This window comes from Apus apus, chromosome 1 (genome assembly GCF_020740795.1).
Source record: "Apus apus isolate bApuApu2 chromosome 1, bApuApu2.pri.cur, whole genome shotgun sequence".
Taxonomy (NCBI): domain Eukaryota; kingdom Metazoa; phylum Chordata; class Aves; order Apodiformes; family Apodidae; genus Apus; species Apus apus.
Window position 1 is genome coordinate 2279203 of NC_067282.1, and position 17665 is coordinate 2296867.

General features: G+C 43.8%; 1 protein-coding gene across 1 annotated transcript in view; it reads left to right on the plus strand.

Annotated features, from left to right (window-relative positions):
- The window catches only part of UVRAG (UV radiation resistance associated), a 113851-nt gene that overhangs the window by 39632 nt on the left and 56554 nt on the right, over positions 1–17665 (plus strand). The window contains exons 7-9 of the mRNA XM_051608689.1: positions 12668–12773; positions 15277–15403; positions 17412–17496. Of these exons, the coding sequence (XP_051464649.1) occupies positions 12668–12773; positions 15277–15403; positions 17412–17496 (318 nt within the window). The remainder of the gene's footprint in view (positions 1–12667; positions 12774–15276; positions 15404–17411; positions 17497–17665) is intronic.

Below are 17665 nucleotides of genomic sequence, written 5' to 3' on the forward strand. Positions count from 1 at the left end.
AACTAGCAAAAATTAAACACCCCAACCCTCAACCCAAATGTTGAGGGTTTTTTGTCCCTTGGCCATATTGTCAGATTTCCTGAAAGGAGGTCACTTCAAGGCTTTCTAAATTTTATGTAGGTGGTAGTAATAGGTTATAGAGTAACACATTTCACCTTTCACATAACACTCAGGATGGGCCAAATACATCTGAGGTCATGTTCTGGACATGTCTCCATAATCAAGCTCTCAGCATGTTTGCAGCACTAATGGGAATAGATTTATATTTAGTATTCTTTTAGTTCTCTACCCTTTCTTTCCTTTAAACTTTGAAAAATAGACCTTTCCAGTATCGAGTGGTGTTGGGAAGATGGAATACACTGGTAGTCACCAAAGGAAGGGCTTAAAATCCTATATGTTAAAATTTGATTTCAGTTCCTAAATACAAAAAGTAATATCTTGTCTTCTACTACAGCTTTTCATGGTATCCTGACATTTAAGGCACTTGGGCTGCCAGTATGTGGGTGCCTGAAATCCTCCCAAATTCTGCCTGGGGCCAAAAAGTTCTCTAAGAACTAGTGAAACCCCCCTTTGAAGTTTTGCTTCTTATATTTTTATCCTTCTCTATGGTTTAACCATTCCTTCAGCAGATAGGATGGCATCTTTTGTGCTGTTTGTGTAAAACTACTGGGGTTTTTATCAACAACAAATCTGGTATGGGTACAGTTTGAGTGCTAGAGATGAGAAAAAGCCCAGCTCCAGGCAACTGCTGTAATATTGCTAATATCAAACCTGGCTGAAGTTGATTTAAATAGTATTTGTAGGTGTTAAAGGGCTCCCTCTGCTGCTGCCACATGTTCATCTGATCTAGTGGGTTAAATCTTGAAAACTAGAGCAACTCCAGAGACTCCACAGGCTGTGCTTTCATTAAACACAACAAGTGCTGGTGGCTGATAAGCAAATAAATCTCTCTGCAGTGCCCTGGACAGGTAAACATAACTTTTCAAACCAGGTCATAACACTAAGTGAACAATTTCCCTCTATTTCACAACACAGCAGTGATGGTGCAGGTTCAGTGACTTTACATGGCCCAAGACTGACAGTGACAAGACTGCTCTGAGGAGAACCAGAGCTCAACTTCTTAATTAGCAACTAATTGCTGCTTTCTAGGTTAGGGCCCTGAAGAAACCTGCAGTGCACTGTTGAACATGGGGCACACTGATACATGACAAGTGAAAACAGAAGTTACTAGACATTATTTTAAGTACCTTAAGTATGGCAGTGGACTTGAGATGTCACAGTCTGTCATGGGCTGGGGCATGTTTTGCAGCCTTGTTTTGGGATTTGCCATTTGTAATACAACTGTTCATTGAAAAAAGGGTGCATGTCTTGACACTGAAGAGGTATTTAAGAATACAAATGTAGATAGTGTTTGTCTGTAGTCTGAAACTGTGAGATGTTGATAAAATTCAGTCTCTTAAATGACCAAGACTAAATCATGGGAACACAAAATAAAATCAGCTTTTTACCTGTCTTAGGAAAAAGGCTTTGAAACGAATATATTCCTTGTGTTTAAATTCTTCCAGTTTTTTTAGCAGTCCTGCTGAACAAACACAACTTCCACGAGTGGAAGTTCCCTTCCTGTTAAGGGGGTGGAACATCTCCCTGATGAGGGAAGGCTGAGGGAGCTGGGTCTCTTGAGCTTGGAGAAGAGGAGACTGAGGGGTGACCTCACCCATGGTCACAGACATGTTCAGGGCAGTGTCAGGAGGATGGAGCCAGGCTTTGTTCAGTGATGTCCAGTGACAGGACAAGGGGCAATGGGTGCAAACTGGAGTACAGGAGGTTCCGTGGGAATATCAGGAAGAACTTCTTTCCTGTGAGAGTGACAGAGCCCTGGGCCAGGCTGCCCAGAGAGGCTGTGGAGTCTCCTTCTCTGGAGACATTCCAACCCTCCTGGACACGTTCCTGTGTGATGTGCTCTGAGTGACCCTGCTCTGGCAGGGGGGTTGGGCTGGGTGATCTTCCCATGTCCCTTCCAACCCCTAAGATTCTGTGGTTCTGAGTGGTTTCTGAAACTAGAAATAGGGACAAAATACACAGTCAGAGTAAGCAGTTGTAGTGTTGAAAAACTCATTAGTAACTCAGAAGAGTTTCTCTGAGCCTACAGAGTCCGTGGAATTGCACGTGCCAAATGCTGTAACTGCCTTTGGGCAGCTGTTTTTAACACATGGAAATTTTGCTGAACTTGAAGCTGTTTTTCATAAGCTCTGAGAGTGGGGGATGGTGGAGTGAGCAAGGTCTTCATGGGCTTAAGCTGCTTTGTGCTGAGGTGTATCTTGGGATGCATTGACCTGTTCTCAGCTGAGGAGAAGCACAAGGCAAGTCAGTCTTGAACACTGCCAGAGGGTCCCATCTCAACAGCCAGTTGCTCAGTCAGACTTTGCTATGATACGGTTGCTATAAGCACCAATTCCAAACTTTAGGCTTCCAGACATTTGGTGGGGTGAAAAGGAGGGAAGGCTGGAAGAAAACAAGTTATCAGCTGCTCTCTGACTTTGGAGGGTTGTACAATGTTGGATGACAAACCTAGAGGTGAGCCACACAAAGCTGTGTGTTCCTGTGAGCTTTCCTGAAGTTCCTCAGCTTCCATCCTCATCTCCATGAAGGAGGTGAACTCAGGGGAGCTGTGCAGTAGGTGGGATTCAGTCTCTGGCCTCTGCAGTTCTGACTGCAGGGAAATAGAGGGTTGTTCTTTGCTGTCCTTCTCCCTTTAGGATGCTGGTAGATGCATATTTAGAGCTAAGGGCAGCTATGAAAGATTTTTTTCCATGTCAAAATATGTACTGACAGTTAAGTCTTTGGCTTTGAGCTTTTTCCTTTGCTTTTTTTTTTCTTCAGAAAGTATCCCAACTCCTAACCATGACCAAAGCCTTTCTAAATATTGCAGTTATGGATGTTCCTCCAGTAGGAACAATGCCCCATGCTGAGAAGGTGGTGAGTATGTGGCAGGAAAAGGCTGTCACCAACAGCCTGATGCTCTTGCAGTGCCTTGTTCTAGTTTATCTGTATCTTAGCAATCAAATAGCTGGCTCACACTGCAGACTTTCAGACTTGAATGTTGCTACTGATGCTGCCATCACTCCCTCCCAGCAGCTGTGGAAATCCACCATCTCAAGTGTGGAATGGGTAGTAGGATTCCTCTTAGCCTGACTTGTGCTTTAAGTCAGTAAGTGACTCTGCTAAAACTTCCCTTTTCTAGTGATAAGTGAGGCTGTTTTTCCATGATGGCCAGGTTTGATGTTTCTAACTAGGAAAGATTTCCACCTGAAGGACTTGGCTCTCTGCACTGTATAGGCAGCCAAGACAAGGCAGGCATCCCCTTGGCTTTGGACTTGAAAACCCAGGTGGCCTAAGGCCAGGATAAATAAATATGAAGTGTAATCAGACCTCTCGAGTGCCTCTGTATACTTTAACAAGCAGTCCTGAAATGGATGAACAGTATAACAAGTGTCATCTCTCTTGGCCTGAAAACCATGTGGCTTGGAGTTGTGGGGTTGTATCTTCCTGGGAAGTAGCAATGGAGATGGAAACTGGGTTCTGAATGGGTTTGTTTTGGGTTTTTTTGAGATGTTCCTTAGAGATTTTGATCTGTGAAATCAGACTTTTGGAGAAATCTGTTCCCAGGCATTTTACTTGTGTGGTGCTAAGTTGGGTGGAAACTGAGGCTAATCACTCATCAGAAGAGTCAATTTACAAGCCTGACTTTTGCCAAAATCTGTAGAAGAGAGCAGCATGGGTCACAGCAAGTTGAAACAGCCCATGAAGCATCAGAGAGGTACGGGTTATTTTTGTATGCTAACTTCACTGCAGGAACTGCACAGCAGGCTGCTGCTGTTGCTCTCATCTTCAGCTTTGCTAACATGCCTTCTGGAATAAAATGCCCCCACAGTGGCAGATTTTTAGTGAGTGATGGGCATGTTGCTAGCTCGTGATCAAATTTGGTGTCAGAGCACTGTTTAAGAGATTATGAAGGACATGGAGCTCCTGGGTAAAGTCCAGAGGAGGCCGTGAAGATGATCCAAGGACTGGAGCAGCTCTGCTCTGGAGCCAGGCTGGGAGAGTTAGGGTGTTCATCCTGGAGAAGAGAAGGCTCCAGGGAGACCTGAGAGCACCTTCCAGTGCCTGAAGGGGCTCCAGGAAAGCTGGGGAGGGGCTTGGGACAAGGGGTTACATCTGGAAGAGGGGAGATTTAGGTTAGACATTAGGAAGAAAATTATTTAGTGTGAAGGCGGTGAGACCCTGGCCCGGGTTGCCCAGGGAAGCTGTGGCTGCCTCATCCCTGGCAGTGTTGAAGGGCAGGTTGGATGGGGCTTGGAGCAGCCTGGGCTGCTGGGAGGTGTCCCTGCCCATGGCAGGGGGGTTGAAAGTGGATGGTCTTTAAGGTCCCTTTCAACTCAAATCATGTTATGATTATACAGACCTCTTCAGAACTTCAAAAATAGCTTTATTTGTGAGAGAAATAAAAACCATATCAATGAAGCAACATTCACCCAGTCCTTCTCCTTTTTCTGGCTTTGTTAGAGTTGATGAAAAACAGAGCATGTAGCTTTATCTAAATCCTCTAACAGAGACCTGAAATTGTTTAGGAAGGAGGATTTTATGCACAGTGGCACTGAGGCTCTTCCTTAATTTTTGTTATGACTTTGTCCTGGCTATGACTGTAAGAATGGTGCTACTAATTGCTCCATCTTTCAGCCTGGGCAAAGAATTCAGTGAGTTTTGTCTCCAAAATGCTCAGAAATGCCCAGATGTATCAGGGAAAGTCAGTTCTGCATTTTGACTTCGAACAAATCCAGTGGATTAAAGATCTCCCTTTTGGGAACATGCTGTAAATTCTTTCATCATTAAAAAGAGGGCAGGGTGGGGAATGTACCTATGGCTGAGAAGCTGCTGAATGCTCCTGTGAGCATTATGACCATCCCTTGGTCTGGAGGGAGGGCTCGTTTCTCTACTTCAGCTGCAGAATTCTACTTCTCTTAGCAGTAAATGTGAAGTTTGGGGATGGTTTCCAGGAAAAAGTGCAGCACTATGCACCTTCAGAAAATGAGTCACCCTCCAGTGGGTAAGGCCTGTGCTCAGTTGTCACAAACACCTTATCTGTTGTGTGGACAGCAATTGGAAGAGCACAGTCAACTTGAGAGCAGCTGTTTCCCTTTCTGGGTGGAGCCTGTGACCCATTCAAGCTCAATTTATGCATCATCCTTTTTCAGTTGTGCAGGGAACTTCGGACTTAGCCTTGCTGACTGTCTCAGAAAGAGAAATGAATCTTATGATTTATTAGCAAGTTACACATTGGCAAAAAGCTGTTGGATTATAGGACGCTGAATCGGGGGGGGTTAGGTGGGATATCAGGAGAAGGTTTTTCACCCAGAGGGTGGTTGAGCACTGGAACAAGCTCCCCAGGGCAGTGGTCACAGCACCAGCCTGCCTGAGTTCCAGAAGCCTTTGGATGATGCTCTCAGGCACATGGTGTGATTCTTGGGGTGCCCTCCACAGGGACAGGAGTTGGACTTGATGATCCTGATGGGTCCCTTCCAACCCAGCACATTCTATGATTCTATACCAGGGTCACTGTCCTTATAGGAGTCTTCTATATATATTTATGCTCTTCAGAAATCTGAATTTGCATATAATTTACCTTTTTTTGCTGTAGAGAACAGCATGAATGTAATTCTGTCTGTTGCCCTGGCAGCAAAGTTTCTGTAATCATAATCTGATGAGCACTGGTATGAAAAAAAACCCAAACCAAACAAACCCAACTTTCTCTGCTATTTGCCACAAATACCCTTGTTCTTTGAATTAAAAAATCAAGCTGTAAATCCAATGCTGGAGTGAAATCTATGATTTGGAATAAGCAGACTAGGGACATCTCAGGTTTTGTGGCTTCATTTCTGGAAAAAATGGTTTGTGCTTCACATTAAGACTCTCCTCATCTGTTCATGCCCTGTGAGTAATGAAGATAATCTGTGTACTTTCCAGCTTTAACTGCTTCTCACACTGGAGACCAGAACCTCCCCTCCTGCCAGTCTGATAGACATGGTTTTCCCTTTTCTTCTCCATTTGCAAATAGCTCAAAGCATCCTCTGTTGCAGTGTCCACATGGAGTCCATTATTCAGAAACTCAATTTGAGTCTTACACATGTAAGACTCAAATAAACTGTTTGAAAGAATGATGGAAAGTATCTGTGCTTCAACAGCAGTGTCTGAGTTCCTTACAGCACTGGCTCTTGTAGAGGTTTAATGCCATAAATGAACAAGTCAGACTTGCATTTTATTCTCTTCTTACTCCCTACTGTCTTCTCTTGCCCTACATCTGCTTTTGACAAATTGTGGGTCTAGCTTTCTGAGGAAATTGGGAGAGGGAGTATATGATTATAAATTAGAAAAATTTTTCTTGTGGGAAAGCAGATGTAGCAAATGATGGTTTAAGGAGCTATGTAAAAAATATGTTCTAGCTGGCTGGCACTCTCCATAATCTAATTTTTGGACTGATGTAAAGTAGTATGTGTTCCATTGTTTGTATTTAATAGGAAAGTCTTGGATTATTTTTTTTTTCTTTAATAATAGGTTTGGGTATTTTACTTCCAGGATCCTAATCTCACTTACTGCCAGAAGTGTTCTGTTCTGTGTTCTAAATCCCTGATAGTAATTCTCAGTTTAAATTTAGCCTCATTGTAAACTAAGGTTGTTCTGGCATGTAAGACCATAGGCAGTTATTTCTCTTATGAGAAGTAGCTGTATGATGTGACTGTTGTAATCAGTTGATGTATTTATGGCTTAAGGTTCTGTACATGAAAAATCCAGATGTGTCTGATAGAAGCAAAATAGGTATTTGGAGTGTAGGATAGACCTACAAAATCATGTATCAAATGTCTAATAAAGTTGAGACTCTTTCATTAATGTAAATATAAGCATATGTTAACTTAATAGGCACAACTGTCACTACACTCCAGCTTTCAGGGTTTTGAAGATTGCAGCCAGGAATGAACTTGCTATATAAACTAGTAAATCACTAGACCTAATTCATGACCAAGAGGGATGTCTCAGTTGCAGGATACTGCAGCGTGTCTTAATGGCAAGGGCTTCAGCTGAACCCTCAAGCATCCTGTGAGCTGAAGGAGAGCAAATTGTGATGTTGCAGCACATTCCCCACTCGTCAAGTCAAGTTACATGGGGATTGCTGCATTGTGCAGTCTTGGGAAGTCAGGGAAACTGCTTGATCTTGCATACAAGGCAAGGATATTATTGCAAAGGAATCATGTCATGGTGAAGAACTCCAAAAGGTGGCAACTTTTTTGTTGTTGTTGTTTTTCAAGTCAAGACCCACAGCAGGTTGATGGGCAGATGGTTGTAGGTTGGTGTTGTTACAAATCTTACATGCAAGATAGAAAGTAGGGACTTTTAGAGGGTGAAGAGAATAGAATCATAGCATCATTCAGGTTGGAAAAGACCTTTAAGATCATCAAGTCCAACCTTTAACCCTACTCTTCCACGTTCACTCCTCAGCCGTATCCTCGAGTACCACATCTAGACTTCTCTTTAAGCACATCCAGGGGTGGTGACTCAACCACCTCCCTGGGCAACCTATTCCAGTGTCTTGACAACCCTTTCAGAGAAATTTTTTTTCCCAGTGTCCAGCCTAAACCTCCCCTGGTGTAGCTTTTGGCTGTTCCTAAAGAGGAAACAATTTCATTTCAGACTTGAACAGCTTTGAAGAAATACCCCGACTAACCTGTATTTCAGCAACTGAGGAAATGAAGCAAGTGAAGTGGAGAGATGTTGAAAATTTGCCTGGTGCTTTTTTGTAGATAATTAGGTTTGCAGCTTTTGTTGGGCTTAACTCGCAGTACATCGAATCATCACCATAGAAAGGTGAAGGTTGGAATGGACCTTAAAGATCCTCAGGTTCCAACCTCCCTGCTATGAGCAGGGACACCTCCCACCAGCCCAGGCTGCACAAGCCTCATCCAACCTGCCCTTCAACACCTCCAGGGAGGGGGCAGCCACAGCTTCCCTGGGCAACCTGTTCCAGTGCCTTCCTGCCCTCATGGGGAAGAACATGACAAGACATACATGGCTGATGCTTTTGTGTCCCACTGTCTTTTTAAACTTCCAAAGGAAGGGAGAAGACTTTGTTTCTTCTTAGTCTCCCCCATTTCAGAAAGCAGGTGATACAAGAATGGAAGCAGAACAGCTTCCCAGATCTCCACCTCCAAACTGTATTCGAGTGGTGAGGAATTTTCATGTCAGCTTTGCTTTCCAGTACTTTCCCAGGCAGCAGCATGGAGCTCACCTGACCTTGGACAATTGCACAGCAGCTCTGGGGGCCCCAAGCAAGAGCAGTAAATCTGTCATTCTTCAGGTTCATACGATTCTGCTGCTGGCTGACAATGGCTGGGAGCTGCAGCAGAGACACCAGCACAGCCTCCAGACACGGGTGACGACACTGTTGGCTGAGCTGTCTCTTTAGGAAGGCTTGACTTTCTGCTGGAGCTGCTTTGGTTTTCCTGACTGCCAAAGGAAATTTGGTAGAGGGCCAGTGGCCTCTTGAAGCCCCGAATTAGCTCTTAAAGTGCTATGGAAGTGCTAATTTTAATAATAAATAATCAAAAACTGGAGCAATCTAGGATGAATCCTGCGTTGGCTGATAGCACAGAGATTATGCCATCAGTTGGCTCATCACTGACACTTTCTAAATGAAGGAGGGTGGTACTCAAAGCACAATCTGTGCTAACTTTAGGCTGCAGCCTTGGACCTGCATTCAGACTAGAAATGGAAACAGTATGTGGGCAATTAGCAGTGAAGTTTCTCTCCATTCATTATGTATAAATTTCACTCCAGATTTATGGCCTCAACTTGCTGATCTCCATTCAGTAGTGCAATCATAATTGTCTTCACCAAAGACTGCCTTGTGCATGCAGAAATTATGGACAAAATTTCCATGCTGATGTTCTTATGACTTAGTTTGTATTTCTGTTGTTGGATGAGCAAAGATTTCCATGTGGGGGCTTTTTTGGCTGGGGCAAGGAGATTTCTGTTGACAGTTGCTGCCTTTGTGACATGAGGTCCCTAAAACTTTAATCTTGGAAAGCTTAACTTTGGACACGGTCATGATCTTACTGTTACCATTTTAAAGTTCTCAGAACAATACTGAACATACTGGGATTGCAAGAAAGGAAACTTAGTGATACTGGTTGGCTCAGTGTAAATGGCACTGTTTGGCATCAAGGCAACCAAGTTTAGCTGTAGGGTTTTTATATTGCAAGAAAAGACTGGATGATGTTTGGCTTAAAAAGGGAACCATTTCTTATTAAAAACAGACTTTGAGTGTTGAACTATTCTGCATAGCAGTCTTTATAGGATGAGAATATACCTTTAGGTACAGATTCTCCAGATTGAAGAAGCATCCTAAGGTATGTTTAAGAAGTCAGAAGTGGTTAGGTAGGTCAGTCTGAGTAGATGTTTATTCCTTATACTTGGGCATGGACAGATGAATTTAAAGCTGTTAGAAAATTTGCAGTTTGTTAGCCAAGTATCACTGTGAGGAACTCTCATGGCAAATGACCTTTTTAACAATTTATCAGTTTCATAAATACTTCTTCAGAATAAAGCAGTTCTCAGCAGTTGTATTTTGCTACCTACATGGCATGAGGACTCACAGGATTTCTTCCTTGATCACAGACTAAATCAAGAATGTTCCAGTATAAAATCTGATGAAAGGGAGAGAAAGGGAAAGGGAAATGTCATGCAGTTAATATGCTTTACTTATAGGTTTTAGCTTTAGGTAAGACTTTATGTCTGGAAAGAAAATGTTCTAGAATTTTGGAAAAGAACAGGCTGGGAATTGTTGAAATAGGAAACTTAGACCTTGCAGAGCTCTGAATGAGGTTCAGGATGGTCAGCAAACCTTGGCTTTGACCTGTGTAACCATGTCACCCAGCCAACAGTCTCCAGGTCCCTTTGGCAAGGTAGGAGGTAAAAGCAGTAGTTCCCAGTTGGAAGTAAGTGTTCCCAGGGGGTCTCAGAACTCCATCAGGGATGTGAGGCTGAGCCCTTGGGTGTCCCAGCACCTAATGCTGTTGGTTTCAGCAGACTTTTTCCACCCCAGCAGCCTGTAGCAGCCAGCAGAGCCATGCTGCTTGGTGTGTGATTTATGTGGGGTAGAGCTACTCCTAAACAGCTCTTAGGCTGCAGGTGCTATGAGCAGTCTGAGGAGCTCTAAAGAAACCAGTGGAATCACTTAGTGTAACTGCAAACAAAAATCTACTACAGAGTGGTGTAGAAGCAAGAGTATGAAGGAACTAAAGGTGTCTGGTGACTTAAATGTATTCACTTGGAGTTGAATCATGTAAAAATCCTAAATCACAATGCTCTTATTTAATATTACTGGCAGTGCTTGTTCCCTGATGTCCATTTATAATCTCTCCATGCATTTGTTTGCTGGGATAGGTGGTTTGATTATCCGAAGTGTAACGTGTGCTGTTGAGATGGGATGCTGAGGGATGATGGTGTGAGGAGGAGTAATGCCTTGTGGTTACTCATACCTGAAGCATGTAGCCTGGTTGTCTTGGTCTAGCTGCATGCAGACCATTAAAAGCTGTTAGCCAAGAGCTTGAAATAGTAATGCTTCAATTGCTCATAAATCTGGAAGACATTAAAGAATGTGAAAGGAAGGAGCTGAGTAGCCTCTTCTATGTGCTCCAGTGCTTCAGTCTTTGGCTCACAGCAGATTTGTGGCTTTGCTCTGCAGGCATTCCTGTGAAGAGGCAGAGATTTTTAATTTTGGCAAAGCAGAGGTGGTGATTAAAGACTTGAAACAGGCTTGGTCTTTTCATTATATTTGCCTGACAGAGCACTAATGTCATAAAGTAGATTATCTCACCGTGTTTTTGTTGTTTTGAGGGGACCTGAGTTAAGTGCTTATCCCAGCAGCAAGGCTGACTGAAGAATAGCCTTAGAAAAGGAGAAGCTGTTGGTGGTGAAACTATGAATGGGAACAATAAGCCTGGGTTTGCATGCCTTCAAAGACACAGTCTATGTTTACAGATCAACTCTCGTTTTTTCTAATATGCTAATTACATGGACAGTGGGACCGAGTGTCTTCTCAGCAAGTTTGCTGATGACATCAAGCTGAAAGGAGTAGCTGACACCCAAGAGGAAAGGGATCCATCCAGAGGGACCTGGACAGGCTGGAGAGAAGGGCCAGTGCCAACCTCATGAAGTTCAGCAAGGCCAAGTGCAGGGTCCTGCACCTGGGTCAGCACAACCCCAGGGACAAATCCAGGCTGGGGGGAGAGTGGCTGGAGAGCAGCCCTGAGGAGAAGGACTTGGGGGTGGGAGGAGATGAGAAGCTGGACATGAGCCCCCAGTGAGTGCTGGAGCCCAGAGGGGCAATTGTGTCCTGGGCTGCATCACAAGAAGTGTGGCCAGCAGGGCCAGGGAGGGGATTCTGCCCCTCTGCTCTGCTCTGGTGAGACCCCCTGGAGTGTTGTGTCCAGCTCTGGAGCCCTCAGCACAGGAGAGACATGGAGCTGTTGGAGAGGGGCCAGAGAAGGGCCATGGAGATGATGGGAGGGCTGGAGCAGCTCTGCTCTGGAGTCAGGCTGGGAGAGTTGGGGTGTTCAGCCTGGAGAAGAGAAGGCTCCAGGGAGACCTGAGAGCACCTTCCAGGGCCTGAAGGGGCTCCAGGAAAGCTGGAGAGGGGCTTTTCACCAGAGAGGGCAGTGGCAGGACAAGGGGTGATGGTTTTAAATTGAAAGAGGGGAGATTTAGATCAGATATCAGGAGGAGATTCTTCCCCATGAGGGCAGAAAGGCACTGGCCCAGGTTGCCCAGGGAAGCTGTGGCTGCCCCATCCCTGGCAGTGTTGAAGGGCAGGTTGGATGGGGCTTGGAGCAGCCTGGGGTGGTGGGAGGTGTCCCTGCCCATGCAGGGGGTTGGAACCTGATGGTCTTTCAGGTCCCTTCCAACCCAAACCATTCTATGATTCTGTGGAGTTGTTTATGCTTCTCTTAGACTTGTTTTTGCCACTTTTTTCTGCCTAATTTTTTTCACTAAATAGGGCAAATAATGTTTTCCCTCTTCAAGGTGAAGCCAGGGTGAATGATCAGAAGCACGTCATCATCATCTTTTCTCACTTCAAATGTGATTCAATTAAGAAACCCATACAGGAGGGGCTGTAGCATCTTTGGGGATTTTAGAGTGTAGTTTGTGCTTTTGGGCTGGGTAGGTGTGTTATCTAAAGGAAACTTGAACTGTTTTCAAGCTGGCCTGTGATAACAGAGCTCACGGTAGCTGTTGTGTCTTTCTGTCTCGATGTTATTCGTGCTAGAATTTAATTAATTACATGAGATCTGTATAATTACTTTCTCAGCTACAGCTTTGTCTTATTGACATCTATTGAATTTAGCAAATGAAAAGGACATTTGGTTCATGATTGAATGTAGAGACTTCCTGGTTTGCTTTGGATACTCATGTATAAACTGTGCGAGTTGTGATTCCTTTGTTGGTGTTTTATTTCAAAACAGAAGCTGACAAACTGAATTCACTGCAGCTGGTTTTGAGGAATTGTGTGGGGAACTTTTAGTATTTAACCTTTATACTGTAACTTCTCTTCTCCTGACAGGCTTCACAGAGCCCAGTGTGCAATTAAACAGACTCAGGTAACTGTTCAGAAGATAGGGAGGGAGATTGAAGAAAAGCTGAGATGTACATCTACAAGCAATGAACTGGTAAGTTTGTGTATTTAAAACCATCTTCTACAGGCTTGCTGAAGCATCTTGACCACAAGCTTGTTTTTTTAACACTTGAAATCTTTATTTAAACCTGTCATTTCCAATGGGGGCTCATCTGAGTGTGATATGATGGATTTTAGATTTGTGTGTTACTCAGATGAATGGATAGGTGGCTTATCCTATTTTTGCCTTTATTTTGTATATTTGCTTTTATACTGTAAAAGTACAAGCATTGCATAATGCATGAGAGAGCTTTATCAGGAAAAATGAACTTAAAATGATTTAGATAAATCTTGACAGGAACCTGTGGTGGATGTAGAGTGAGGTGAGTCTACTGACTGTATCTTCTTGCACCTCTGCTCCCTTTGGGTGAATAGAATTCATGCAAAAGCTGTCAATCAAGTGACATGTTCATTTACAGCAGGAATTGTATTAGATCTTGGAATAGCTTTTGACAGTTTGTTTTGCCTGTCTTCTTCCTCTTTCCAAAAAAAGTGTGCTGGCACTGGTTTCTGCTTGCTGCCCAGAAAGGCTGAGCAATGAGTTGACAGAACAAGAGTTGCTTGTGGTGACTTGGTGATATTGGTGGTCACTGACACGTGACTAGTGCCTTGTATAGGAAAGGGCAAACTTGTGATGGGAAGTTACTTTATAAGGTAGATTTTGGGTAGAGAGTACTCAGCTAGTTTCCAAAAGTGTCAAACTGGTTTCAGGGTTTGACAAAATGGAAAAATAGGAGTTTATTTACCCACTCTAGTCATAGAGCTGCACTGTAGACTAAGAAGCAAAGTCATCAACCCCTTTAAGGAGCAATATAACATTTTCTGTGTGTGACTCCAACCCAGAGCTGCTTTGCCTTCTGCTGCTATCTTGGCTGTTAAAAGGCTTTTATCCATCTTTTTGCCCTTCTGGCTATCTTTGTCCCTCTCTTCAGATGCTTTTCCTTTACAAATGTGTGAGCAAAACTACAAGGGTGTGTAGTGATAGGATGAGGGGCAATGTCCTTAAACTAGAGCAGGGGAGATTCAGGTTGGACACCAGGAAGAAGCTCTTTACACTGAGGGTGGTGAAGCTCTGGAACAGGTTGCCCAGAGAGGTGGTGGAGGCTCCATCCCTGGAAACATTCAAAGTCAGGCTTGACCAGGCTCTTAGCAACCTGATCTAGTCAAAAAGGTCCCTGTGCACTGCAGGGGGGGCTGGACTAGATGACCTTTAAAAATCCATTCCAACCCCACACATTCTATTATTCAAAGGGCACTAAACCCAAAAATGACAGTGTTTGTACAATGATGCAACTTCTTAGCAACCATGGTCTGTGGTATAAGGAGAAGGTTGCCTGTTTTTTTCTTTTCTTTGTCCAGTAGTGGAAACTCTTGTTGGGCTTCCATCCCCCTTTATAAGTGTGTGCACTGTAGTTTCATTCCTTAATATTTAGTCATATTTTCCTGCTGCAGTCTTGAACCAAAAGGCTGAGCATAGATGTGTAATGGAAGCAAATATGAAGCAGAGGGAAGAGTTCAGCAAGAGCTGCCTTCTTTTCAGGCAGCTGGTGTTGAAGTAGCATCATCTCCATGAACTGCTTGGAAAAGTGAAAGCTGGCAGAGTGACAGGGTCTGGTAGTACTTCCACAAGACTTGCTCCCAGGTATGTCTGATTGCCCCTTCAGACTTTGAACCCTGTCAGGGGTATGACTGGACTGAAGGGATGTAACTTCTCTTTTCTAATTTGAGTCTGTCTTCAGTTGTTCTCAGCAAGCATCTATTAAACATGGTAGATGTTCCTTCCTTAAAATGAGACCAAAAAATCCAAATGAAAACAAAAAATTCTTCTTCACTGTGCACATGAGAGTGTAATTCTCATGTGTGAGAGAATAGAGCATCAAAGAATATTCTTCTTAAACACAGGAGTGGATTTAGAGGAGGTACAGGACAAATCCTGAAACTTCTAAAGAAGGGATCCTTTGAATAGAATTGTGTGTAATAACATAATCAGCTCCCTGCTGTGTTCATTCCTTCTGTAACCTTTCTCATCATTCTGAGGATGGGAATTGAATCTAACAGTGCAGCTCAGACATCTCCAGCCTTTTTGCAGCTCCCTGCCTCAATTTCCTATAGACTTCTCATTGCTCATCTTCCCCCTTGCTGCTGAACCCTTTGCCAGGCAATGCTCACTGCACTCTGGTGCTCTGCTAATTAGTCTTCATGTCCTGTGGAAGCTTCCTCCCACCTCCTTTTCCTCTCTGAATTCCTGCCCTGGGCCAGGCTGCATCACTGAGGACAGGAGGAACAAGCACTGTGGGACAAAGCTGAGTTTCTCTCCTTCCAGAGCAGCCAAGTGATTATTCTTTGGTAATCTATTGCCTGTAGTAATCTAGGAACTCAGCTTGTTTGATTGTTCCCTTCCCTCCTATCATCCCTATTTATGGAACCCTATTATGCAGAAAAAACTTTCTTTTCATTTTTTTTTTTTCTTCTTCTAAATCTTGTTTTTCTTCCATTAGAAAAAAGAGAGTGAATGTTTACAGTTGAAGATCCTGGTGCTACGTAATGAACTGGAGAGGCAGAAGAAGGCCCTTGGTCATGAAGTAGCCTTGTTGCATAAGGAAAAAAATGCTTTGCATGACAGAAGTAAGTGTGGAATTGTTCCTGCTGCTATTTCACATGTTCATAATCCACTGATCAGAAGAGCAGTGGCCTAGCTTATGATCATGGTGACTAAAATGAAGGTGCTCTTTTGTTTTCTGCTCTGGATCTGATGTGCTTGTGTTTATCTCAAGTTTGCAGCCATCTCTGTTCTATTGAATTCTGGACAGCAGTTGCTGATAGCCTGTCTCTAAATAACTTCTTAATATGACACCTCTCGAAAACAATCTTAAATCTGTGCTTAATTAAAATTGTATGAGAAAATCAGAAGAGCTGCACTATAATGCAGTAAATAGTGGCTTGAGGCAGGCATGCTATGATGTCATGAGGAATGTTATTGTACCTGTGATTAGGATCCCATTTCATGTAGTCATGGAATTGTCAGAGTTGGAAGGGACCTCTAGAGATCATCTGGTCCCACTCCCCTGCTAAAGCAGGATCACCCAGAGCACATCATCCAGGGGTTGGAATATCTGCAGAGAAGGGGACTCCACACCCTCCCTGGGCAGCCTGTCCCAGGGCTCTGTCCCCCTCACAGGCCAGAAGTTTTCCCTCATCTTTCAGGGGCACTTCCCATGTTCCAGCTTGTGCCCGTTGCCCCTCGTCCTGTCCCTGGGCACTGCTGAGCAGAGTCTGGCTCCATCCTCCTGCACCCACCCTGAGATACTGCCAGGCATATAAGATGAGATATAAGATGAGTCATCAATGAGATACTCAGATCTCATGAACAACTTCAAATTTTGTCAGAGGAAGGACCATGGAATTAAAGTATAAACCTGAGAAGGGCTTTCACAGCCTTGGAATTCAATCCCTGTGTCACAACCAGTTTACAGAAGGTAAATCACAGCCTGGTTTCATGTGCAAAGTAGATTTTATTCCTGCCACTCAAGGGTCAGCCCCAGAACTTACTTTGGCTGACAGGACTTCAGCAATTCCTAAATAAGATTATCCTCTCCAGTATTCCAAACCAAGGAGACCCTTCCCTGCCAAACAGCTCTAGGATGGGGATGGCCCATTGTTTGGGCAGTGGTGGGATGGGAGAAAACATCACCTGGCCACACAACAGTTGTACTTGGCTACTGGAAATGCCAACATGTGTTTCATGAAACCAACAGGCATCTCATCTGACCAGTCTGTGTCAGTGCTGAGTGTAAAGAAACGTGATGCCCTGCAGTGTGCTGAAGTTCAGACTGTAAGGAGACCTCACAGGGCTCATCATGGAGCCACTCCAGATCCCCTTGGCCTTATCATCTCAAACCTCTGTCCCACACTGTGCCAGCTGCCCTGCTCCCAGAGCTCAGCTAGTGTGGCAGCTGCAGGAGCCATGTTTGCTCAGTGTTGCTCTTGGACTCCTAAAAATCCCTCAAACTCCAGTTGGTTCCTTATGAATCCTAACCTAAAAGTGAATGAAGGCTACAGAGTGTCCTTGGGATGATTGAAAGGTGAAATGCTCAGTCTTCTTGGTGTTCTCTTTTACTGGGGAAGTGTCCTATAGTGCACTGCTACATCACTGACTCTTCGGAGCTCACTAGAGCTCCAAAGTCTGGGCTTGATGATCTCAGAGGTCTTTTCCAGCCTCAGTGATTCTGTGAGAGAGACCAAGCTACACAGGTATTTCATCTTACTGCAGGACTTTTTTTTTTTTTTTTTATACCTAGTTGAGTCTAAAATAACTAATCACTTCTAAAAATAAGGTTTTTGCTATTTAATAAGTCTAGCTATGCAAGTTTCAAGGTGCCTGAACTGATTTATTTCACCAGTGTGGACTTCAGGGGAACCAGGTGTTAAAGGAGAAAGGAGGTTTTGTTGGTTTTGTTTGGGTGGTGAATGGTGTCTAGAGCATGAAGACCTTTGTTCTCCCTCCACTGTCCTTACCCAGTTTGGTGGAGTTTTATTGTCAGTATTGGTGTCATTATCTCCTTTTAAAACTCCAGATAACAAAGAAACTCCTTTTGATACTTTTTTTTTTTTTCTGATTCTTTATATTGTTTAGAAAATGCATTTGAGGCTGAATATCAGAAACTTCTAGAACAAAATGAATCCCTGCATGAGTTAAGGAAGGAGTGCACTGCTAAGAGGTAACAGGACCTGTGCTGCTTCTGCAGTTGGGAAGGAAATACAAGTCTGAGAGTAGGCCATTTGAAGTGGGACTCAGGGCACCAAATTCTACCTAATGTCACCCCAAAAGTTGTGTTCAGACATCTCTGCTACAATTTGTAGATACTTAAAGTGAGAATTAACAGTGGC